This window comes from Denticeps clupeoides, chromosome 19 (genome assembly GCF_900700375.1).
Source record: "Denticeps clupeoides chromosome 19, fDenClu1.1, whole genome shotgun sequence".
Lineage (NCBI taxonomy): Eukaryota > Metazoa > Chordata > Actinopteri > Clupeiformes > Denticipitidae > Denticeps > Denticeps clupeoides.
Window position 1 is genome coordinate 8,482,669 of NC_041725.1, and position 25,417 is coordinate 8,508,085.

Here is a 25,417-nt window from a genome sequence, read left to right on the forward strand (position 1 = left end):
GGTAGGAGTCGATCATCACATGGCGGCCCAGATGAAAGGCGCGGAGCCGCGGGTGGGCGTGGCTAGGCGTACAGTACCTTTCACAGTTTGTAACAGAGTTCATGTACATGCATTTTCGGCATTTGACTGAATATAGCAACAAATATCACGAAAATCTCTGGGGCATTTATTGCACTTACAAAAAGTAGAAACATACCACAGTGGCCGTTTGCTAGGTAATTAATAGAACACAAATATTCACGAAATATGGAAAACATTATTAAAAGCACAATTGAAGTAAACAAAACAAAACATTTCATTGCAATACAAGTTCAAAGGAAAAGACTAAGAACGACACACAACAAAGAGCTTCTGCTAATTGTTGGTTAAAACGATAAAATAAGACCAGGCAAAACGCAAAACCGTAATTTCTGTTTAGAAGTGATAATTAATAATGCACCAGGCAACTTTAATTGTTCGTGTCATGTTGTTCATGTCTAGTAGGATGTAACTAAATTGTTATAAAGGTTTGCGAAAGATGCCTATATTAAGCCTGATTTTCATTGACACTCATTTGCAAAGAAACAAAAGGAACCCTGAGAACAGACAGATTACATTCCATGTTTAGTTTTTTTTTTTTTTTTTTCAGTCCGCAGGGACTTGTCTGGCTGCATTTTTTAGATTTGTCTCCAGCTATGGAGCACACAAGACCAGCTTCAGTGAAACTAGCCTCTGGTCTTTTTTCTTAATACAGTCCACAAGCAGTGAAAATGGATTTTCCTTGTCTTCCCCCTCTGGCACAATTATGTCGGTCCATTTATGATGCTAATAAAAGTTCTGACAGTAGCCTACAGATGTCTATCAGCTTCTGATTGCTGGTTATCATGTGTTGTGACAAAGAATTCCAGTTGTAAAGGGCCAGACAGTAACTAAGATGTCTATGACTGTCACATGTCTATGTCTCACTGACAAAATTAGAAGAAAAAAAAACGGTTTTAGATATAAAATGCAGATTTTATCTATTCCCCAAAAACCTAATAGTTACCTGGAACAAGACCTGGATCATGCATTCCCAATGTAGCTATAAGTAAAATATATAAGTAAACAGTGCAGGACATCTGAGAAAAATGATGAGAAGTAGGTAAATTCATAACAAATAGAATCTAATGAGAACCACAACAGAATGGACAAAATAACAGAGAAACAAACCGCTTGGTTTTATACTTGAATCATCAATAAATATGGTGACGTGGGTGGAATAAGGCTTGGGATTGAGGTGACAAGACACTAGGAATGAAGTATTTGTGAATCTTAGTAATAATAAGAATAATTATTATTATAATAATAATTAGATGTCAAGCAATGTCAATAATTTAACTTCACAGCTAAAACAATTTTGTATGTGACATGTATTTATGTGCATATTACAGCGAGACCTTATTTTGAATGATTTAGTGACAAATATTCAATACATCACATAAAGTATGCAAAGTATGCAAATGAAACACAAAAAAATGTAACAGCTTGAAAGTGTGAGTTGGAGGCTCAGTCCTGCCTTAAAACGGATAAACATTATAGGTAAACTGTTGTCCTTGATAGGTTTGCATCTCGCTTTCTGCTAAACCATTTCACACCTCCTCTTCCTCATCCAAAAGGGGTTCAAACTCTGGAACGTTCAGACGATGCTCTGCCTTACTGGACTTGTTCTTCCTGTACATGATGAACTGAGCAGTTACCTAGGTTACAGTTGTTGAGGAAAACAATTGACGAGAAAGGAGACTAACATGTTAGTAGTCATCTGATATATTCAGCTCCACCCATTGCCTTGATGTTCTATATGCAGCTAATGTGTCCGCTAAAATGCTTGCTAAACCAGAGTGTTAATGCAAAGCACGGCACAACTACATGCTGATGAAGTGTGCTAATGATATAGCACTCTAATTAGAACATAATCAATCAGCGAGGCAATCCCTGGAGGAAGGTTAGCTGTGGTAGGTGGAAATTGTACAAACAGTGCAGAGAGTGTAGCTTGCATGCATGCTAGGGCTGCACGATTGAATTGAATTTTAATCACAATCACGATTTAGGCTGCAACGATTACATTAAAATGATCGTCTGAGATATTAACATTTCTATAGTGGGCTCTGCACTTTTTCCTCCCATATATACTACATACTACATACTAGTCCGTGCACAATACACATTTGAAGAAGCTTTGTATGTAGATGCGTGAGGAAAAGTTGTGTATGTATGATCTTTTCTTCATATCTGGCCTAGGGGGCACGTCATACTCTTGAGCCAAGAATTACAGGTCTAATTCCAAGCTCATTCATCCACGCGTCTCTGATTGTACGAGCGAAAATGCCGGATGTTTGAACCGCGTGTGAAAGAAAGTGAAGTGATTGTCACATGTGATACACAGCAGCACAGCACACGGTGCACACAGTGAAATTTGTCCTCTGCATTTAACCCATCACCCTGAGTGATGGGTGGGCAGCAATGACAGGCGCCCGTGGGGAACAGTGTGTGGGGACGGTGCTTTGCTCAGTGGCACCTCGGCGGATCGGGATTTGAACCAGCAACCTTCTGAGTACCGGGCCGCTTCCTTAACTGCTAGGCCACCACCGCTAGGCCAGTGTGACTAATAACAAGTAAAATTTTATTTTATCATCTTGTATGTTACGAAATGTTGTGTTTGACAAATAACGTTAATCATGTTACAGACTAGAGCATCGGTCTTCTCACCCCCACCACATAGGAAAGGCACAGATTCTCAGTTCATTGTCAATAGTTCTTAACAAATCTATACAAAAAATACGACTGTATATGGACTTGCCATGACTATAATTATTTTTTCCAAATAATCAGGTATATGGATGTGCATTTTTTTTTTCGTATTAATTATAAAAAAAATAATTCACTTTATCATAGTGGTAGGATGAGACAGAGTCTACAACCCACACAAGTGGCTCAGGTAGAGCAGCTCATCCAGGATGGAACATCAATGCGAGCTGTGGCAAGAAGGTTTGCTGTGTCTGTCAGCGTAGCGTCCAGAGCATGGAGGCGCTACAAGGAGACAGGCCAGTACATCAGGAACAGACCTCCATGTGCTCACCAGAAGTAGCCTGACTGCCATTAGGTACCGAGACGAGATCCCCAGAACCCTTGTGAGACCATATGCTGGTGCAGTTGGCCCTGGGTTTTTCCCCACTTTAATTTTGAGTGTGACTAAATGCAGACCTCCATAGGATAATAAATTAGATTTTCATTCATAATTTTTGTGTGATTTTGTTGTCAGCACATTCAACTAGGTAAAAAAGTATTTAATAAGTGTATTTCATTCATTCAGATCTAGGATGTCTTATTTTTGTGTTCCCTTCTTTATATATATATATATATATATATATCTTTCCCAGGATATATATACAACCTGAATACCCTGAACCCTGAAGTTCTCCAGTTTATATATATATATTAAAAAAGGATACAAAAAAGTCAAGAACAAGGACTCCCAGGCTCCCCAATAGCCAGGCCAGATGGTTGAGGAGGAAGCTGCTTTTGGACTGCTTCAGGGCAGGGAGCATAACAATCACACTCAGTCCGTAGGTGCCGTTGCCCATCATGGCAAGAGCAAACAGCATGTAGGACGTGCCCTCAGTTGACTGTCTCTTAAACTGGATGTGAAACAAAAGAAGAATCACTGAGTCTTGAAATCAGTAGACATTCGAATCAAAATGACAAATCAAATCAAACAACATCTACCTATCAGACTTTCCATTTGAACCGTAGGGGAAAAAAAAAAAAAAAAAAAATCTTTCTGTGGGGACACAACTCCACAGGGGACTCTTCCCTGGAGTCCATTAGTATTCACAGAAGTTCATTGTCTTACACTTCTGTTCCACATTAAGTGACCTGTTCCTCTTGGTGACCATGAAACTCTATTTTCATCCAAATAACCAACATATTTTGCCCAAAATCTATATTATCATTACCAAAGCATTGAAACAGAAATTGATGCTTTTATGGCCAGACAGGAGTATTTAACAGTTCCTAATATTGCTTTCGTGTATTTAAACAAAGAAATATGCAATAACAAAAAAATTATCCAACCATATCGAACAGCTCTTTCAGAACCTGGCAACCCACGTACATTTTTGTATATCTGAGGAATGCGAGAAGAGAGGTAGAACATGGAAGACAGGTAGCCGCAAGCATATCCAGATGTCACCAAGCTGCCAGACACACTCTGCACCTGAGGAAGTTTGTACAAGACTAATTGATAAAAAAACTGAAAGCTGAAACTGCATATTAGCACAATAGAGTTCATGGCAGAATTTCAATCTTTATGTGCTTCGATTTGTGTGCATATTAGTCACCTGTACACTAGGAGTCGTGCTCTTTATATCTAACAGTTTGAGCAGAAGCAAGCAGAAAACAGAGGTGGCGCCAAACCAAAGGATGCACATCCATTTTAGGAAGGGTTTCTCTGGGGAAAAAGAAAAATCCCACATTTACTCCTGAACACACAGACAGGTACAAAGGGCTTATTAAAAATAAGTGGTTGTTAGTCTCCAGTATGGTAAAGCACTCAAAAGCTGCAATATTTTTATAAAGTTGGCTAAAAGCTGCAATATTTTTTATATTTCTAGATTTCGACCTGAATAGAATAGGAAAAAACATTTTCTTATTTTTCCCCCACCAAGTCATTAAGCATCGCTGCAATTGGAAAAGCATGAAAATCTTTTTGATGTTAATGCACCCTTTATTAATTGTATATGCTCAACAACAGAGTCAAGATAAGAAAGATAAGCAGCTAAAATGAACAAAAATTTGAATGGCACTGAGTGCGCATTTCCTGATTAGATTTGTTTATTGCACTTCAGTGACATCTTGTGGCCAGATTAGGCTATTGCAACTGGATGGTAGTTTGACTACCAGTCTTGGGACTAGTACAGGGGTGGGCAAATTTTTAATCTCGGGGGCCACATTGACTTGAAATTTGTCAAACGGGCCGAGCCAGATGCATCCATATCAGACATAAACATAAAAAAGGCATTACAGTGTTAATACTGACATTCACTTTTGGTGGGAACTGTGTTGCTTATCAGCCTTCACTTCAGAGAAAGGCTTGCTAGATTAAGAAGGAAAAGGAAACTAGGGGGTTGGATGTAAACAGTTGAGATGTGTGTTACATGGGGGGTTAAACGCAGTTAGTGGAGGTGGGTGGATGGGCGCAGCCTCCATCGCGTGGTGCCAGAGAGTAAGTAAGTAAAAAAATGGGCGTGTTGTACCGATGACCTACCAGCTTGTACAAATAAAAAGCTCTCATTCCAGCCAGAATGAGCGACATTGTTCAAATGTGTGCATGCACACAGCTCTTTTACTTTGCCAAAAATATGTGGTCTATACATTTATCATAATGTCGTCCCACACCCCAGACATTGTTTTAGTTGCCGGCGCAACCAAAACATCCGTTTCAACTCCGCACCTCCTCACCATTTTAGCATCTTTCTCGCTGGTCGAAACGCATCTGCTGAATGCTCATTTGCCGTCGGGTTTCGGGGCAAAGATCTTCAGCTCCATCCGAGCCTAATGCGCCACCTGGTGGAACGCCAGGCATTACAGGACGCGCTCAAATGAGAGAAGTCACAATTTTGACATTATTTTGGCAATTCTATACCAATCTCCAGAGGGCCGGAGTAAACAGACCAACGGGCCGGATGTGGCCCACGGGCCGTAGTTTGCCCACCCCTGTACCAGTATGTCTACTAGGGTTGTTGACAAAGACTAACAGTGGAGCAGGTTTTTTTTTTTTTGCTTCATGTTTGCACATCTTACAAGCTGCTACTCAGCTCTTACTGGTGAGATCGGTTTTCTGTAACCACATTAAGATACTCTGATTACAGAAAGCCAAAAAAAGAAATCAAGTTAAAGTCATGTAAATGTGAACTAAGCTGGGCATGAAGCAAGGTGAAAATGGTTTTATGTGGTCTGCGAGAGCTTAAAAGCCATATGACCTGTTTTACGCTGCGTCTATGCTGCTTTAACGAGTAGATTGACTCATTAGGCTTATGAATAAATGGAATAAAAAAAAACATAACACACCCCTTAGCTACATCATGCACCCCAATCCAAAAAAAAAAAAAAAAAACTAATGTTGCTGCTGCTGCCATGGAAATTATACAATTTGTACAAACCCAAACAGAAGAAATGACATCTCATTACAAGTCATTTTAGTGAGAGACTGTGAAAGAGCAGGAAAAGGGCTTACTCTGCGTCGAGCTGTTCTTTATCTTATAGTAAAGGAACTGGGAGATCAGAATGGAGTCTGTGTAAATGTAGAACACTGCTGTGACAATCTTCAAAAAAAAAAAAAAAAAAAAAAAAAAAAAAAAACAAGAGAGAAAGAGAAAAGAAAGAGAAAAATGGTTTAGTGCAAGAACACAATGCGTCGTTTTGCACGACAAAGTGACCCAAATGAAGGGCAAACCTAACGCCACAACTGGCAGAACCTGTTTCAGCTTCATGCGTGCTAGCATGAGTCAAAAGACCATCAGAGAGAATCCAGCAGGGTCCTGGAGTAACAATGCTTTACTACCTGTTGTGAGTGACAGGCGGATCTGCTGAAACGGTCTAGAACATACCAAAACGAGGTGCAGCCTGACTGAAAAGTAAAGAATAAAAAATAAATAAAAAAACAGAAGAATGCAATCGGGTTGGTTTAATACCTGAATGGGAAGCTGTTTGGTTAAATAGCATCCAGCCAGATTACTCAAATCACCGCTTAAAAGAAGGACCAGGAATCCAATAGACACTGCCTCCTCAACCTTGCCGTTCTTGTAGGCTTCGTAGACTTGCCTGTGGAACACAAAAGAAGCCACTTGTTCCATGCTTCAATTTCATTTTTTTTTTTATACATATGGGTCAGACGACGCCATAACAACCGACAGCAATTAATCAATTAATTAATATTGACATATTAAATAAGTGAGGAACATTTAATGATTTACTAAAGTGTTTTAACGTAATGTCACAATAGTGAGCCCAGCGCCCACATGGTTGTAAATATTTTTGTTTTCTCTGAAGATATGAAGTATTCAGTGGACATCGATTACTGGAACCATGTCCTGTGGTCTGATGAGGCCAAGATCCACTTCTTTGGTTCAGATGGTATCAAGTGTGTTCGGTGTCAACCAGGTGTGGAGAACAAAGACATGTGTGTCTTTGTATGACATGTGACTATGTATGTGACAAATAAAATTTGAATTTGAATGATAACCCTAAACACGCCTCCAATAAGGTGTTGGACTGGTCGAGTGTGTCTCCAAACCAGGGTGCAGAGGTAACCTGTGAGGCTCTAGTGAACTCCCATGTCCAGGAGAGTTAAAGCAGTGCCGGATAATAATGGTGGTCACACAGAATACTGACACTTTTGGGTACAAGTTGGACATTTTCACTTAGGGGTGTACTCACTTTTGTTGCCAGCATTTTAGACATTACTGGCTATGTGTTTAGTTATTTTCTGGGTACAGTAAACGTACATTCTTATACAAGGTGTACACTGATACCTTTACACTATCAAAATAATGTCTTCAGTGTTGAAACAAGGAAAGATATAATAAAATATTTACTATACACAGTCCAGGCCAAAAGTTTGGACACACCTTCTCATTCAATGAGTTTTCTTTATTTTCATGACCATTTACATTGGTAGATTCTCACTAAAGGCATCAAAACTATGAATGAACACATGTGGAGTTATGTACTTAACAAAAAAAGGTGAAATAACTGAAATCATGTCTTATATTCTAGTTTCTTCAAAATAGCCACCATTCTCTCAATGAGCTTCAAGAGGTCGTCACCTGAAATGCTTTTCCAACAGTCTTGAAGGAGTTCCCAGAGGTGTTTAGCACTTGTTGGCCCCTTTGCCTTCACTCTGCGGTGCAGCTCACGCCAAACCATCTCAATTGGGTTCAGATCCGGTGACTGTGGAGGCCAGATCTCCACTTTTTGTTAAGTACATAACTCCACATGTGTTCATTCATAGTTTTGATGCCTTCAGTGAGAATCTACCAATGTAACTGGTCATGAAAATTAAGAAAACATATTGAATGAGAAGGTGTGTCCAAACTTTTGGCCTGTACTGTGTGTGTGTGTGTATATAATACAGCATATTGCATACCGGCGAATTGGAAATAAGGCGACATCATCATTCCTGTGGGCAACGTGTTGCGTAAGGTGATTAACTGTACATAACATATTAAATTGCAGCAATGTATAATTCTGATTGCTTTTAGAAACATTTCAGCAAAGAAAAAAAAATCCCTGAGTTGGCAACTGGTGATGATGAATTTAAAAAATAAACTTACGGCAATGTTGACAGCAAGAAACAGAGCATTGAGATGAGGCCAATGACGACGCTCCAGTGCTCCCAGATGTCGTCGGCGCATTCCTCTAACAAATAAAGGATCCACTGTGTCCCATTGGCGCACAGGGGTCCGTCGGGAGTCGCAGACAAGTTGGCGGCCACGTCAACGGAGAGCTTTCCTGGGTATCGCACGTGAGCCATGGACCCCAGCTCAGCCGCACTGACGGCCCTCCTCACACCTCCAACCCAGACAATGCAGGGGTCATCTGACAGGGCTGCGGGGTCAGACAAACAAGCGGCTTCATGGAAAGGGATTGAGCTTTTTTTAAATTCCACATGGTTCTCCATTAAATTCCACAGTCTTTAAGAATGAATATGTGTAGAAGAAAAAAAAAAAAACATTGTTATGCAAAACTGAAAAAGTCGGAATTTAGATTATGATGTTTGAAATTCCCATTTTGCCCATTACTGTCAATGGCTCCGATTAAACGGCAAGCTTTAGTAGAACAATCACACACCTCAATGCAGGTGATTCCAATATTATCCAGTTGTCCCAAAAAATTGGTTATGATGTTTTTTAAGGGGAGTTTTTTCTTTTGAATCCCAGTGCTCCCCCATTTTTATATCTATGTAGGAAGTAGAATAAAAGCGTTCACGCGAGCACCTGACTTCAGTAACAAAATTAACCAGGATATTTCACCGTCTCTTACCAAAACACGACTACTTCACAGGTCCTTGGCATGGTTGGGCAAAAGTAGCCTGACATTTGCAGCGGTTTTTATTCAGGATCACGACCACAGCTTCACGTCGCAACACATCCGGAAGTAGAAGAAGGAGCAGCCCGTCGTTGCCAGGTCTTGTAAAAAATATTTAATGTCCAAAATAAATCAGATTCTTCTGACTTTTGACTAGTCATATAGACTGACTACTCATGTAGATTAAAATCCCAAATACATTGAATAAAATATGTATATATTTAGCATTACATTACTTGTTGTTGTTTTTTTTTTATAGCAACCGGCTGCATTTTGGGGGGGTTAATCTTGATCTGGCAACAAACGTTGTCGTACGTCAGGGGTCTTTTAAAGACGCCTTCATCTCATTTATCTTTGAATGTAGGTTCTGAATATTAGAAGCATAATACATGGTAAACATGGATCAGATTCAGTTCTTTAATATTTTATGTTAGAAGTCATCATTCATGTTTTCTATATTTTTATTTTTACCGGTAAATAAAAAATAAATGGTACAAAACCAATTTTGTTTAACATTATTCAGGATGAATCCCTTTCCACAATCCTAGTGGGTCACCCACTTACCTATGAACCAGAAGACCCAGGTTCAAGCCCCACTTGTGTCCCCGAGCAAGACATTTAACCCTGAGTGTCTCAAGGGGGACTGTCCCTGTAACTACTGATTGTAAGTCGCTCTGAAAAAGGGTGTCTGATATGCAACAACCTGTAATCTACTTTATTTTTAGATATATGAAACGTATGCTCTGGTTCAGAATGTAGTCTTGCAGGGATCTGAAGTTTTGAAGCTTGCTTGGAGTGAGATTTATTATATTATATTATATTGGGGGCTCATTGGGGGGTCTTTAACTCTTTAAACTCTATAGTTCTAAACAGATCGCAAGGGCTTAATTTTTTGTTTTAGCTGTAAATGTGTCATAAACCTGCTGTGAGTATATGCCTTTGTCCCTTTTTTCAGGTCTACTTCTTCTTTCAACGGGTTGACGTGTTTGCTTTACTGTTTGCTACAAGTGTCATAACTGGGTGTAATAACAGAAAAACACAAAATAAGACACTCAGAATGTACATGAATAAAATATTTTGAAGGTTCAATATAAACTATGAACAATAAAAGACTGAAAAATTATGAGCATTTGAAGACTGGTCCTGTAGTTACTTTTTGGAATCTCTTTTTTAAATAAGCAAGTCCAGGGGTTTTGGCTCCTGATGGAACTCTAAAAAGCAGTTCCTCAAGTTGTAAGCAGACATTGCACTTCTGACAATTCTCTTCACAGATTGGACCTTTCTCAATTTTTTGCAGCATTCTTGATCACCGTGAGTTATTTTTGGTCTGAACCTTGGAGAAGGAGTGACAGCATCATCCAGGTCTGCCTCTGGCCTCCAAGCCACTGAACGATGTGCTGATCAGCTGCGAGTGACAGACCTTGGCATCACGTTTGAATTAAAAGCACGCAAAGAGAAAAAGTCGAGATAACACAGCAACCTGTCCGATTGAATCATTATTCTGCAGGGCTCCGTCTCACTCACTCACTTTCTTTCCCGGGAGCCAACCTTCGTATTCCCGGGGCTGCAGTGAGGCCGTGCGATAAACTACCGTAATGACACTAAAATCACTGGAAAACGTTGCTGCTCTGCTTTCAGAAACCGTTGGATTTCTTTATTGCGCAAATGGTTCAGGAGTTACGGTAATTGGAGCGTTCCTCTGTTCAATTTATGTGCGGTGAAGATCATAATTCCTAAGCGTTAGAAATGCCGTGTGTGGCGTGTCTTCTTGTAGTCGAGTGTTACGGCTTCACCAGCTGTGTTAGTGAATTTTCTACATTTCCGTTCACCATGTGAACTGCATGACGTAAATGTTTGTTCTGCAAGTAGGGCGCCTCTGTTCAAGACACCCGACTTAATTAAGTTCAATTTCCTCTCGTCTACATAATTTAAAAAAAAACTTTTTATATACAATATCGAAGGCTGCCTGACACGATATGACACAAATATCAGTACTTAAAGTGAAAATGAAGTAATTGTGAAACACTGCAGCACAGCATACGGTGACACAACGAAATGTGTCCTCTGCTTTAAACCAGCACCCTTGGTGAGCAGTGGGCAGCCATGACAGGGGAGCAGTGTGTGGGGACGGTGCTTTGCTCAGTGGCATCTCGGTGGCACCAATCCGGATTCGAACTGGCAACCTTCTGATTACGGGGGCCGCTTCCTTAACCGCTGGGCCACTACTGCCCCCCAGTGGTTACCGACGGACAATTAACACACAGAACATGGCATTACAGGAACGAAAATGAATGGTAGAAAATAAACGAACGAATAAATGAACGATAGAAAATAAAAAACGAACGAATAAATGAATGATAGAAAATTAACGAAAGAACGAACCTGTTGCTCCGCCGCTCCGCCGCTGGGGGGCGCGCCGCGGGACGAGCCGGAGCCGCGCTCCCCGCGCCGCGCGCCGCCGTGTCCGTTTCGCGCGCTCCGCGACCCTGCACGGAGGAGCCCGCTCCCGCGGAGTCCGGCCGACGGTGAGTGCGCGTCGACGGCGGCCTGACGTAAACAGGTGCGTGCGAGCGTGCGTGCGTGCGTGCGTCCCGCACCCGGCCGTCCGAGGTGTGTGAAGAGGAGGAACCCGGGGTTCTGGGGTTTTTACTGCGAGGTTGCGGGTTTGAAGTTGCCCCCCGCCGCTCCGGGATAGAAGGAAATGCCCTGGAAGTGAGCCAGTGTCCACTCCTTCAGTCAACTGCAATTTATAATTATTAACAGTATTAATAATCATGCGACAATAAGTACCTCCTTTTGCCGGAAATAATTGGCAAAGGTAATTGTCACCCATTATTTAAATATATATTTTGTATGGACGGTTCGTTATGTAATATTATTCAATACAAAATGCATCCTTTTAAAGCTAACTATGTTTGCCGATAAGACAAAATATTCAGCCAAGGTCTGCAGTGAGGTTGGTGGTTGACAAACTCTTTTCCCTCCCTCTCTCTCCCTCCCTCTCTCCCTCTCTCTCCCTCCCTCTCTCTCTCTCTCTCTCTCTCTCTCTCTCCCCCTCCCTCTCTCTCCCTCTCTCTCTCCCTCCCTCTCCCTCTGTAAATAGCAGTGATGTCAGTACAGACTCTTTTTTTTAAGGCCTTGAGAAGTTTGTGTATGCATGACTGGTGCCAAATTAGGCCGCGGTTGATGTGCGTGTAGTTATGTGTCTATGAGAGAGAGAGAGAGAGAGAGAGTGCAGGAGACTAAAAGAGAGGCACCAGGGCCACCGTCTGCTGGACAAAAGAGACCGTTTTGAGAGGGAACCTCCTTTGTTTTTCTGTGTCTGCGCTCTTTCCCTCCCCTCTTTTTTATTATATGTATATATATATATATTTTTTTTTTTTCTGCTATGATGCACACATGACTGAACCTCCTCGGAAGAAAAATCTTCAGCTTCTTCATGTGGAAGGTTAAGTGAAGTGATTGTCATTGTGATACACTGCAGCACAGCACACAGTGAAACGTGTCCTCTGCATTTAACCATCACCCTTGGTGAGCAGTGGGCAGCCCGGGGAGCAGCGTGTGGGGACGGTGCTTTGCTCAGTGGCACCTTGGCGGTCCCCCCACAAGGGGGGAGACTGAAAGACAGAGTGAGAGAGAGCAGGCTGGTGAGGGGATTGGGGTCACAGCGGAGTGGCGGTGAAGCGGTCTTTGTCAAGCGGGACGGTGCTGATCCCATCATCTCCGCCCGTACGGAATACGGCTGCGCCGCTGCGTTGCATTAATAATGCACCGGACAGAAATGAGCACACGGCTGCCCCGAGTTCAGCCCGCGCCTTATCCTACATTTTTATTTAAACGTGCGCTTTCTGTGATCTTGCCGAGCTTGCACACTTCGACTGAATCGTAATGACACGGTGCTGCAGTAGGTGTGACCCAATTAACAAACTCGGCTTTAATGCTGATTTAGGAAAATGTGCCCACATTCATGCTCACCACCGATGTGTTCTATGAGCTGACCGCACGACCGGGGTAACCGGGGTTTACTTAATAAATATTAACATGTACACTGTGGCATAATAGCAGCATCTCATAGCGTATGAGAATATGGCAAAAAAAAAAAAAATTACGATATACTTTCCCATATTGAACGGTTGGATTTTTAACAGTTTTTCATGGCATTGCAAGACTGAAACTGAAGACGTCAGAGCTAATGAACAGTTCATTAACATATTGTACCATGACTTTTGCTGCCCATCTCCGCTCCATTTTCAGCCATTTGGGTCTTTGCAAGCTTTACGCTGTAAAAGAGGTATAAAAACTCTCTACACAAAGCACTGTAATAAAAACACTCCAATCTGATGTTACCTGGCAGAACGAGGCATGGCACAATAGAGGTTAAAAGAGGTTAAAAGGTCGTATAATCGCCCAGCCCTGTTAGTGCTTAAATGACAAGCATCTGGTACCTGAACCTGCTGCACTGAAAAAAAGGGAACGCTGACAAAACATTAAAAAAATAATAATAATTTGTCAATCTAATATTTTAGCATTAACATTAAGTAAATGAACCAATCAAACCTGCTGTAACCTGCTTTATTTACATGATGTCAGTGCTAAAATATTAGGCGTGAAAGATTACTTCAGCTCACTTTTTTACACTGGAAAAAGTAAACCGTAATTTTTCACATTACAGCAGTTAAAATATTAGTTTGCTCTTTTAAACTAATTTATGCTTATGAGTGAATTTTTTTTTTACTTCACTATAATGCTAACTAACAGCAGGTTACTTTGGTTTATTCGCATTATGGCAATATTAAAATATTAGGTGTGGCGGATTACTTCAATTTGTTTAAGTTAATAATAAAATAATAAAGTGAAGTGATTGTCACAGCATCACAGCACACGGTGCACACAGTGAAATTTGTCCTCTGCATTTAACCCATCACCCTGGGTGGGCAGTCATGACAGGCGCCCTGGGAGCAGTGTGTGGGGACTGTACTTTGCTCAGTGGCACCTTGGCGGATCGAGATTTGAACCGGCAACCTTCTGATTAGGGGGCCGCTTCCTTAACCACTAGGCTACCACTGCCCCCTGAAAGTTGAGCCACTTTTTTTTACACTGAAAAAAGCCAATCGTTATTGCCGCCTGTTTAATGTGTTTTTTCTCATAACAGCAGTTAAATCATTAGTTTGCTCTTTTAATTCTTATTTATGCTTATGAGTGAATCGTTTTTTTTTTTTTACTTTACTTCACTCTAATGCTACTTACAGCAGGTTAGTCTGGTTTATTCGCATTACGGCAATATTAAAATATTAGTTGTAACAGATTTCTTCAGTCTTTTTAAGTTGAGCCAGTGCTCACTTCTTCCAGTGTTGGACGCAGCACGTTAGGACTGCTTCACTTGTGTTGTGCTTAATGTGTCCTGTTACACAGTCTAAACCTGCCTAGTGTTCTTGATGCTTTCTCATGATGCATGACTCTTAACGGGTTTTGGTTTCCTGTGTCTCGGGCCATCGATATGTGACACGACCTATCTGACTGATGTAACTTGAACAGCTGGATCAGTAGTTTTAACAGCCATTCACACATTTGAACCGTTTGATAAAAATATGAAAAATGTTAAAAATACCCGTTCCAGAAACAAACTGTGTTCGATGACTGTGAATGTGCTACTGCTTATTCGAATATGTGTGAGAGAAATACTGTCTAAATGGACCTGTTTATTATGTATTCATTTTCATTATGGCAGAAATATTTGCATTGAATGCCGTCTTGGCTCGGCCATTAAAAAGGCTATGTTTTTAGTATGCATTTATTACAAAGCCTGCATTGGTGTGCGTTAAGCGTGAGAACAGGATGTGCAACGCCACAAATAGTTATTTGTCCGCTTGGGGTGAGCAAGGTTTGGCCATATTTATCTGGCTCATTAGTGACCAGGGTGAATATTGTGATTGTTATGGTAAACCCTCTTCTGAATAGCACGTAAGCTCTCAGACCCCGGCACCCTGGACAAAGCCGCTCTTTGACTGTGCCCATGAATGGGAGACTGGGGTAACACTCTCCCACTTGGCTTGGAGACGGCTTGCACAGAGATTGTGCAGGGTTATTACACTGGGTCGGCATTGGTGGCTGAGGACAAAAGACGTGGGGAGGGCATGTGAGCGACAGAGCAGGAGTAAGAAAGGGGACTTCAGAGGATGCTTCCGCCCTCCACATTCTGACCGAAGGTAGGTATGAGTGCATTACAGGTGTGTGTTACGGAGGTGGTGTGGAGGGATGGCAGCACAAGAGAGTCAGTGTTCTCCCTCTCTCACCCTGCCCCGTTCTCTGAGCGCAGCCGAGTACTCCACATGACTGAGTGTGTGTATGTGTGTGTGTGTATAGCACAGAGCCTTCACTCTCCCCCCATTAGGCCTCTGTTAGCCCACCCGGGGGGGCTTGCTGTGTACCCTGAGTGCTGTGAGTGGGTCGGTACAGGTGGCCATGTACCTTCCTGTCAGCAGACAGCCTCGCTTGGGCCTGAAGGCTGCATTCCTGAGATTGCTGAGCTGGGACACAGTGATGAATTGTTCCTGACTGATTGTTTAAAAGCTGAATACTAAAGGCTTTTGGGGCTTTCTGAAACAGTGAGCACACACAGGGCAATGGATGGTATGTGTGCTGTGGCTTTTAAACAGTTTTCAGCTACTTTTCACAAATAACTTCCGTGAGATGTTCTTTCTGTGAGGAATCAATCAATTACTACAACCAAATTTCTGAAATGTGGTACACATTATGTATAATAAAAACTGTATATTTCATATATATATAGTGGAGTTTTTAAAAAGATGCCTTAGATTTTATACATAAAAAATGGCTGCCACCACAGCACCGGCCACAGGAGGCAGGCGGCACCCACGGGGACGGCGACCCGAAAGAGGTTGGCGTCATGTATAAAGCTCCAGTGGCCATCTTCCGTGCAGGACACACTCGGCCAGCTTCGAGCTTTGCTGCAGCTACAGCAACAATATCTACAGCAGGACGCCCAGCATCGGCGGCACCAAGCCCTGCGGCAGCTGGGCTCAGCTGTCTCTACCCTCGCTGCCCAAGTTCAAGCTCTGCAAGCATAGCCCACTGCCAGGCTCACTTCGGCCGCTTCTGTGCCTGCCCCTGCCGAGCTGGCTTACCCCTGGCTGGCTTTCCACAAGCTCCACCATGCTACCTCCCCACTGGGATATATCGAAATTGAAAGAAGAAGAAATTGCAAGAACGGGACTGGGCGAGTGGCGAATGCAGCCAAATGGGCAGAGCGTGGGCAAGCAACGCTCTGTCTGTCCGAAGGCACCTGCTGCAAAGTGAACAAAGTTCACTGCGCTCGGCATGAGATTTACACTTTTTCTCAAAAATCAGCAAGCAACATGCCGCGATTGACACAGGGCTCAACGGAAAATAGGCGTGGTTTTCCAAACCTGTGGTAAGACAAAAATGTGGTGTTGTAGATCGCCGGAGACGCTGATAATATCAGCTTCCTCCATTCTTGCTTTGTGTTTAGAAGGGGAAGACCAAGCACTGCCAGCTTCGATGCTTTGATTCTATTGGTTGTGCGAAAAATGTGTCATGGCATTCAGTGGTCAAAATTCAACAAACTCACTCATATTCACCAGATACAGGTCACGTCTTTATTAATTAGTTTTCTTTATCGTTATCTAGACACATTGCTATCCAGGTCTAAATCCATACAATACAGGCTCTCTGCAACGCTTTCATCCAAAAACATATTCTCCATTTTAACTTCCTGCCCTCCTTTAGAGTTTGCGCGTCATTATAACCCCATGACTGAAACCCACCTGTTTCAACTTTGGCAGCGGTGTACATGCAAGGGAGAATAGTGGGTGAGTTGTGCACCCTGCTTACTGCGTGCTTGGTGCGGCACCGAGTGAAACCCTAACAACCTGCTCTACCGCCGCGCAAGCCATAGGAAATAATGAGATTCAGAGCAAAGTGCAGCGCTTCCCGTGTTGGGTCTAAAATCAGCTGTAGCCCACCGGGTGCGAGGGCGCATGTGCCACCCCCCATGCCCAATTACATTGCACTGATGTTCGTGTATGATAGACAGTCATGCTTACCGCACCCTCTTAAACACGACCAAGGATGGTTCCTCTGAACTCATGGTATCATTTTACATTACATTCACATTTAAGGCATTTGGCCTGGTTCACTAGGACCCCCAACTATGAATACAATCTTTTTATTCACTCTGTTGTAGTTTCTATACATAAATCAGACAATAAGAAGGTTAGAAGTTGATATAAATATTCTCTAAAGAGGAAGGTCTTGAGCTGTTGTTTGAAGGTGCTCAGTGACTGAGCTGTTCTGACCTCGAGGGGAAGTTCATTCCACCACCGAGGGGCCAAGACGGAGAAGAGTCTAGATGAATGTCTTCCTTTTACCTTCAGAGATGGAGGGACCAGGCGAGCAGTACTGGAGGCTCGGAGTATATGAGGTGCAGTGTGAGGTGTAATAAGGGCTGTGAGGTAGGATGGTGCTACTCCATGTTTGGCTTTGTAGGCCAGTATTTTGAATCTGATGCGTGCAGCTACTTGGAGCCAGTGGAGGGAACATTACTAAGTACTGAACAAGAATCTGCGTGGCCTGTGTGGACAGATAAGGACGGATTTGTCTGAAATTGTAGAGAAGGAATGTACATGAGCAAGAAAGATTGCTGATCTGAGTCGAGAAGGAGACTTGGTTGTCTATTGTTACTCCCAGATTGCGGGCTGTTGTAGAATGAGAGAGCTGTGAGTTGTCCAGGTAAATAGCAAGATCCTGATGTGGTGAAGAATCTGCTGGAATGAATATTAGTTCAGTTTTGGTGGGATTGAGTTTGAGGTGATGGGCTGCCATCCAAGATGAGATGTCAGTTAGACAGAGATTTTGGAAGCAGCATGTAGAAAAGAGAAGATGAGTTCTGTGTCGTCAGCATATCAGTGGTAGGATACTCCATGAGGAAATGACCCGACCAAGTGATCTTGTGTAGAGGGAGAAAAGGAGAGGACCTAGTACTGAGCCTTGAGGGACACCAGTGGAGTGTGTACCCTATGTACATATTCAATGTACGGTTATGCTACAGTTTTAATACACATAATATAGTGAATAATTATAAATTAAATTGCAATCGCGATTTTTGTCAAATAAATCACGATTCATTTTTACTTAAAGTCGTCCATATACAAGACCTCCTCAACTGCTATGTGTTCGTCTGTCTTGATGACATATTCTCCCTATACGACAAACCCATATCACCCATGTCCCCACCGTTCTCCAACAACTCCTCGAGAACAGGCTCTATGTCAAACTAAAGAATAGCACGTTCTATGTGACCAGCACCACCTTCCTGGTCTTTAGCCTGAGCCCCCAGGGGGTTGCCATGGACCTCACCATGTTCAACCAACACCTCTGCTGTTATTGAGTGGCCTGTGCCTACCAGACTGTTCATGCTTACACGACTCTCATTTTAGCAATGAAATACTTCAGACTGTACTAACAAAACACACATTTGCTAGCCTACGACCATGATAACATTGTGGGGATGGCCTGTTCTTTTAGAACATGCATTCGAAGACTGGACTAGGGATGCACCGCAATTGATTGCAAACAATCATCTAATCGGGGCAACAGTAGACAAACACAAAAATCTGGTCTGGAACACTGACCTGGAGCACTCCACAAAGTCAAAGTTCATGACCGTAACAGTTGGCAGTGTGGCCAACTGGTCTCCTGATATCCCCAAAAAAACCAACCACACCTCCACCTTGCCAGAAAGAAGAAGACACTGTGGCAGGTCTCCTTGATCCCATGGTGGACTCTTGTGAGTGCCAAGGTCCTGCCACTTGAATACTAGGAAACCAGAGCTCATCATGGGCGTTAGAACCCTGCCAGAAATTTAAGAACAAAGGCTGCACTCAAGCCAGAGAACACGGCTGCAGATGTTCGTCGGCGTGCGGTATCAAGACTAAGTCAGCTGTGTCCAAAGATGGTCCGGTCATTCTGTCTAGGATCGTGCAGGGCAGGAAACGAAGGACACGAAACCATGACTAACAAACAGGGGATTTATCAAATTATACAGAAACAGTGGAACAGAGACAGAGCAGTGATAAAACGTTAATGACCGAGCATGGATATGACATAGCAGGATTTTATTGGTCGTTGTTCGGATGTGAGCATTCAGAGCTCAATAAAGGTTTGTAATTGATTTATGTAGGATATGAATATGAATTTATGCAATTGCAAGTACACACAGTCTCGGCCATACTAGTACTGGCATAATAATTTCTGTTGGTGTTTCGGTTTTGGCTCTTGCGATTGTGTTTCCTCATCTCTCTGTTTTCAGTTTCGGCCAAAAATTTCATTTCAGTGCATCTGTGACGCCAGGGTAGCCCTGGGCTAGCCAGGTTCTGCCAGTCACATACACACAAGGTGTCTAATCACACCCAACTGATGCAATGGTTTGGCATGGGTGATTAGAACCTTTTATATGTCTTTTTTCCATCTCTCACTCCCTTGTCCTGCATTTATGATACTGAAGTTGTGCTTGTTTAATTGAAATCAGCATAACTGAGCTGGTTACCAGCATGAGATCAGACGCCCAGATACTTGATGTCTACCTTTGTGCTCTCTCTTTTTTTCACAGCCACATTCACACAGACCAGGGCACTTTTTCACTCCGTCCGTCACACACATCACACAAGACATTGTGATTAAATGGGGCAGAAAGGATGCCTGCCTGGTGTTGTGTTGTAACAGATAAAGTTAATGGGTTTGTATGTATGGTTTGTTTGGACAACGATGTCCACACAGGCCAGTAAGCATTCCTGTCCCTGTAGCTTGGCAATCTGTAACTATGGGATGTGTGGACAATGCGTGAATTGTAGCCTCAGCCCAGGGCACGTTTATGAACGCAAAAGGGCAACGTTAGCCGCTCCACGCCACCCCACCATGGGCTGTGATTAGAGGGCCGCTGGCATACGTCTTCTCAAATTGGCGAGGGAGTATTTAACAAATTTTCATGCGATGCCCAGATAATCTGATAAGCACCCTGCTCAATAATCAATGTCAATGTGGATTTGTGTGCTGTGTAATTAATGAATTATTACAGAATTTTCAACCACCGCTTGAAGCCAGTTTTTTGTCTGGTTGGTTGGTCCTCAGCTTTTATTAAAAAAATGTTGGTGTCTGTCTTTGGGTAAATTTTCCTGGTCAACATACTTCTGGTCTGGAGAAATTAACAGTGATAATGGTTACAGTGAGCACAACATGCACAGTTGGTGTAAAATCCAGCCAATTAGCAGTAAATGGAAGGTAGCTGTACTAGTTCTCTGTTGAATAAAACATGGCCAGCATAATCGAGTTAAGTTTGGCCAGCTATCTTTTCCACATACAGAGTACTGCCACCTTATCACAGCTCTAGAGTGCGACCAATTTGGTGCCACATGCGACCGAAAAAAATCATTGCTTGCTACGATAAAAAAAAAATTCTGATTAATATATCATATAGGAGACACACACAGTGATATTTGAGAAGTGAAACAAAGTTTATAGGAGTTACAGAAAGTGTGCAATAATTGTATGGTAAACTCAGTACACTGTATGTTTTATAAACCAGCCATCTCATACAAACTAATTTTTCTTCGGATCACTCAAAAATAACAGATTTTTCCATCCCTGGTCGACCAGTGCCAGCACTGTGATTTAAGTATTCCAGTGGGCAGTTGTGTAGTCTTGACAATCATGCAGACCAAACGTTTTTACACCATCGTTTTCAAATGTGTCATCTCATGCACACATTACAAAGTGCATAATAAATACAGCTGACCTTAACACGCATTCATATTTCAGTGAGAATATACCAATGTAAATGGTCATGAAAATAAAGAAAACACATTGAATGTGAACACACATTGAAAACTTTTGGCCTGTACTGTACTTAACTGAAAACACGTTTTATATTCTAGTTTCTTCAAAATAGCCGCCCTTTGCTCTGATTACTGCTTTACACACTCTTGGCATTCTCTCCATGAGCTTCAAGAGGTCGTCACCTGAAATGGTTTTCCAACAGTCTTGAAGGAGTTTCCAGAGGTGTTTAGCACTTGTTGGCCCCTTTGCCTTCACTCTGCGGTCCAGCTCACCCCAAACCATCTGGATTGGGTTCAGGTTCGGTGACTGTGGAGGCCAAGTCTCCACTTTTTGTTAAGTACATAACTCCACATGTGTTCATTCATAGTTTTGATGCCTTCAGTGAGAATCTACCAATGTAAATGGTCAAGAAAACACATTGATGCTGTGGACTGGCCCGCCCGTTCCCCAGACCTGAATCAAATTGAGCAGGTCTTGGACATCATGTCTCGCTCCATCCACCAACGCCACGTTGCACCACAGACTGTCCAGGAGTTGGTGGATGCTTTAGTCCAGGTCTGGGAGGAAATCCCTCAGGATACCATCTGCCACCTCATCAGGAGCATGCCCAGGCATTTTAGGGAGGTGACAGGCACGTGGAGTCCACACACACTACTGAGCCTCATTTTGACCCGTTTTAAGGACATTACATCAAAGTTGAATCAGCCTCTAGTGTGTTTTTCCACTTAAATTTTTAGTGTGACTCCAAATCCAGACTTCCGTGGTTTGATAAATTTGATTCTGAAAAAGAGGACATGTCTGGGTAAAAGAAGACATCTGGTCACCGTCTCCTTCGTGCTGGCTATTATTGATTTAAAACAGTGCAAGGTGACTGAAGTTTTGTGCAGAAGGTGTTAAACCTTTGGTCATTTTTGCAAAATAATAATGATGCGGCTTCACAAAAATATTGGGTAAATTGTGACTTTTGTGGGATTTGTCGTGATTGCAAACTCTTAAAAAACTGGATTGTCTGCATCCCACAACAATGTTGTGTCGGCACTGGAAAGGTTTTTCGGAAATAAAAAAAATGATACAATATTTTACCCTCAATCTTCTAAAATTTAATAGCAGATTTGGACGAATGGTTGCCAGGTGTGAAGGATACAGCAAGGGCACGCCTACAAAATGATCAGCAGGATAATAATTACGCTAAAAAGTGTTCATGGCCCTATGTGTTAATGGACAGCAGTGTAATGAATCACATATTTCAGATGAAAAAATGTTAACGTGTCACAGATTAACAAGGCCCACAGGGACAACACTGTTCAAGTCACACTTGTCCTGTAGTCTGGGTGAAGGAATGTCACATTGGAAGGAATGCCAGGAAGTGCAATTTCCGATCACCATGTCTGCTCCTCATTTACAACACAGCCATGTTATTTCAGTGAAATGGCAGCGTGGTGTGTGATTGATGATAAATCCTGATTAATTGTCAAACGGCTGAAGACCATTTACATGTTAATAGTTTTAAATGGCTGTTGTAACAATAAAGGCAGATAATACGAATACTCATTTGCCTGTCCTCCATGTTGAGCATATCATATACAGAAAAAAGAGAGCGTTTTTGTGTTCAGTTTGGGAGTCCATGCTTGCGAGGAACGGATGTGGCATCACACATCCATGGCTACTTGAAAACACTACAGCACTTGGGGTTCACGAGCACACAAGTACAGAGGGGCAGTTGTGGCCTAGCGGTTAAGGAAGCGGCCACGTAATCAGAAGGTTGACGGTTCGAATCCCGATCCGCCAAGATGCTCTTGAGCAAAGCACCGTCCTGTACACTGCTCCCCGGGCGACTGTCATGGCTGCCCACTGCTCACCAAGGGTGATGGGGCAAATGCAGAGGACAAATTTCACTGTGTGCACCGTGTGCTGTGCTATCACATGTGACAATCACTTCACTTATGAGAAGAACGAGTATTTTGGAAATGGCAAAAAAGATTAAAATGTTGATATTATGATGTTCATTCACCAGATGCTTACTATATAGAGTGACCGACTGAAAATACTGTTGCGCACAGGGTGGGGAAATGCCCAGAGCGGGGTGCCAGCCCACTAAAGACTAGAGCTGTAATCAGGCCTAAAAAGTTAGGCCCGTCCCGGCCTGAGCTCGACAAGTACAGCTTTTTAAAAACGCGTTCGGAGAGGGAAAGGAAATGTACAGGCAAATGAGTGGGTTTAAAACATAAACACAAGTCTAGTCTGCTTCAACTACTCTGCATCCATTTTCACGTCTCCCTCAATTAAAAATTAAAATGAATCACCCTGACGACAGTGGGTGAGAATTGCAAATCACATTAACATTTCATTAAAACAAATGAACACTTTTCCGAATCATAAATACGATTTTACAAGCAGCGAATCATATGGAAAGGATAGGTACTATTGACTGGAATTTGCATTGAGCTGACCGCTCATTTACAGTGCAAGCTCGAACCGAGCCTGAATACAATAATAGAACTAGATTTACAGCTCGACTACATACCTCCTAAATTCTGAAATATAAATAAAATCAAGTGATATTTATAGAGGTCATAGCAATGTGTTGTCTTTGCCCGAAATTACTATTGTGTGGTCATTTTTTATATATAAAATGATTCATAGTTTAGCTTCTTCCTTTTGTTTCCTGTTTTATTTATTGAAATCACTTTTCATTTTCTCCTTCTAACTCTCACTCGTCTTCTTTTACAAGTCTGATATGTGTGAGAGAGACAGTCGACCTGCTGCCCTCAGGATCATGCCAGGCCATCAGAGCCGAGCCAAGCTGCGGTGGCCAGCAGAACCAGAGCAGGCATCAGCCTGAACCAGCCACAGTAGCAGCCTCAGTCCCAGCATGCACCAGCTCTTTCGCCTAGTGCTGGGCGAGAGGGACCTTTCCCGAGCTGGAGACCTCTTCTCCCTGGAGGACAAAGAGATCAAGAACTGCCTGTCTGAAGCTCTGGAAGAAATCAAGACAATCTCCTGCTCTCCAGTAAGTCTAGAAAATTGATTTTTACAATCAGTAGTTACAGGGACAGTCCCCCCTGGAGCAACTTAGAGTTAAGTGTCTTGCTCAGGGACACAATGGTAGTAAGTGGGATTTGAACCAGAATCAGAGTAGAACATGTACTGTGTATAAATAAATGTGCTGCAACATTTGAATGTTGTTTAAGAAGTAGTTCAATACATGATGAGGTCTGATCCAAAAGCACCTTTTAGCTTTACGTTTCACTATTTATGTGTCTTTAAGAAGCTTTTAAAGACAAAAATCATTTTAGGTAGCATCCTCTGCAGGGAAGAAAGTGTAAAATCATCTGATGTAAAATCAACCCAGTTCGTCTAAATGAATCTCATTCAGCAATTTTTCACTCGTGTTGTTCTTAATCAATAATTAATCAGTAACAACAACAACAACATTTATTTCTTATATAGCCCAAAATTACATACAGTATATCTCAATGGGCTTTGACAGGCCCTACAGTTGACACCCCCACAGAAGACCCCCACAGGGTCTTCTGCACACAAGGAAAAACGCCACGCACAAAAAACTCTAGGAGAGAGAAAAAAAGAAAGGAAGAAACGTTGGGAAGGAGTGATACAGAGAGGGACGCCCTTCCAGGGTAGAGTGAGCCTGCAAATGGTGTCAGTGCAGGGTTGGGGATGATATAATAATAAGTAATTTAATCAATGGTACACTTTCCATTGGTTGTACTTCTCTTATCACCTCCATTACACACATTAGTCTGTGAGTACAAGGTGTGATTTTTTACAGATGTTACAAAAGTTAGTAACAGCTCAAAAGGGTCTGTAAACAACACAATAAATCAGAGTTGCGTTAATAATATTTGGCGAAATTTGATCAATTTTCATCAGTATGAAAGACAACCACAGGGTTTTTATCTAGCACCACAGCCTGGGTTGATCTTCACTCTTTCAGCATCTCATTTTCTGTTTTCTCCATGGCGCCTCCACCTCTCCCCATCCCCACAGAGAGGAGCTCTGGCGCATCCATGGTTGTCCTAGGGGGTCTCTTTTCCCTGCAATTGCAGATGAATTAACATACACACACACACACACACACTCCTTTTTCTCCAGGGCCTAATGTGTCCTCCTTTTCCTCTTGCAAGCACACTTTAAAGATCACTTTACCACAGCAAATTCCATATACAAACACATTGGTGTTTAAGTTCGGATTGAACTGCCACCTGGAATTATTGAGAATTTTAATATTTTGTTTATGTATTGAACAAGCCAGCAAGTTAACTTTCTGAACCATGGTAAGTTCCTAAAAAAAAAAAAAAACTGATTTCAGACCCCGTCATTTGCATGTTCTCCATATGGTCCTCCCGTGTCCTCCTGAACTGGAACATTAGCCACTTGGTTATTCTAGAGTTTGCGGAGGAGTAATTGCTGGGACACACTTCAG

At 42.3% G+C, this 25,417-nt stretch overlaps 2 protein-coding genes across 8 annotated transcripts in view; one reads left to right on the top strand and one right to left on the bottom strand.

Annotated features, from left to right (window-relative positions):
* Positions 1 to 145: 145 nt before the first annotated feature.
* On the bottom strand, positions 146 to 9,170 carry LOC114769148 (lysosomal amino acid transporter 1 homolog). 2 transcript variants are annotated; one of them, XM_028961926.1, is made up of 9 exons: positions 9,058 to 9,160; positions 8,866 to 8,973; positions 8,349 to 8,708; positions 6,708 to 6,837; positions 6,251 to 6,338; positions 4,356 to 4,465; positions 4,130 to 4,231; positions 3,468 to 3,653; positions 146 to 1,715 (listed from the first exon to the last, which is right to left on the bottom strand). In XM_028961926.1, the coding sequence occupies exons 3-9, from the start codon at positions 8,693 to 8,695 to the stop codon at positions 1,608 to 1,610; spliced, it is 1,071 nt and encodes a 356-aa protein (XP_028817759.1). In that variant the 5' UTR covers positions 8,696 to 8,708; positions 8,866 to 8,973; positions 9,058 to 9,160; the 3' UTR covers positions 146 to 1,607. The 2 variants fall into 2 exon arrangements, with proteins under 2 accessions (XP_028817759.1, XP_028817760.1); XM_028961927.1 differs by lacking the exon at positions 8,866 to 8,973 and having other exon boundaries at positions 8,349 to 8,622; positions 9,058 to 9,170.
* A 2,340-nt stretch (positions 9,171 to 11,510) lies between these two features.
* The window catches only part of veph1 (ventricular zone expressed PH domain-containing 1), a 65,669-nt gene continuing 51,762 nt past the window's right edge, over positions 11,511 to 25,417 (top strand). For 2 of the 6 annotated variants that reach the window (XM_028962372.1, XM_028962373.1), the window contains exon 1: positions 23,846 to 23,983. In XM_028962372.1, coding sequence (XP_028818205.1) covers positions 23,846 to 23,983 — 138 coding nt within the window. Of the gene's footprint in view, positions 11,663 to 15,200; positions 15,309 to 16,452; positions 16,535 to 23,704; positions 23,984 to 25,417 lie in introns of those variants that run through there. The other 4 variants (XM_028962367.1, XM_028962368.1, XM_028962369.1 and 1 more) reach the window with 4 other exon arrangements.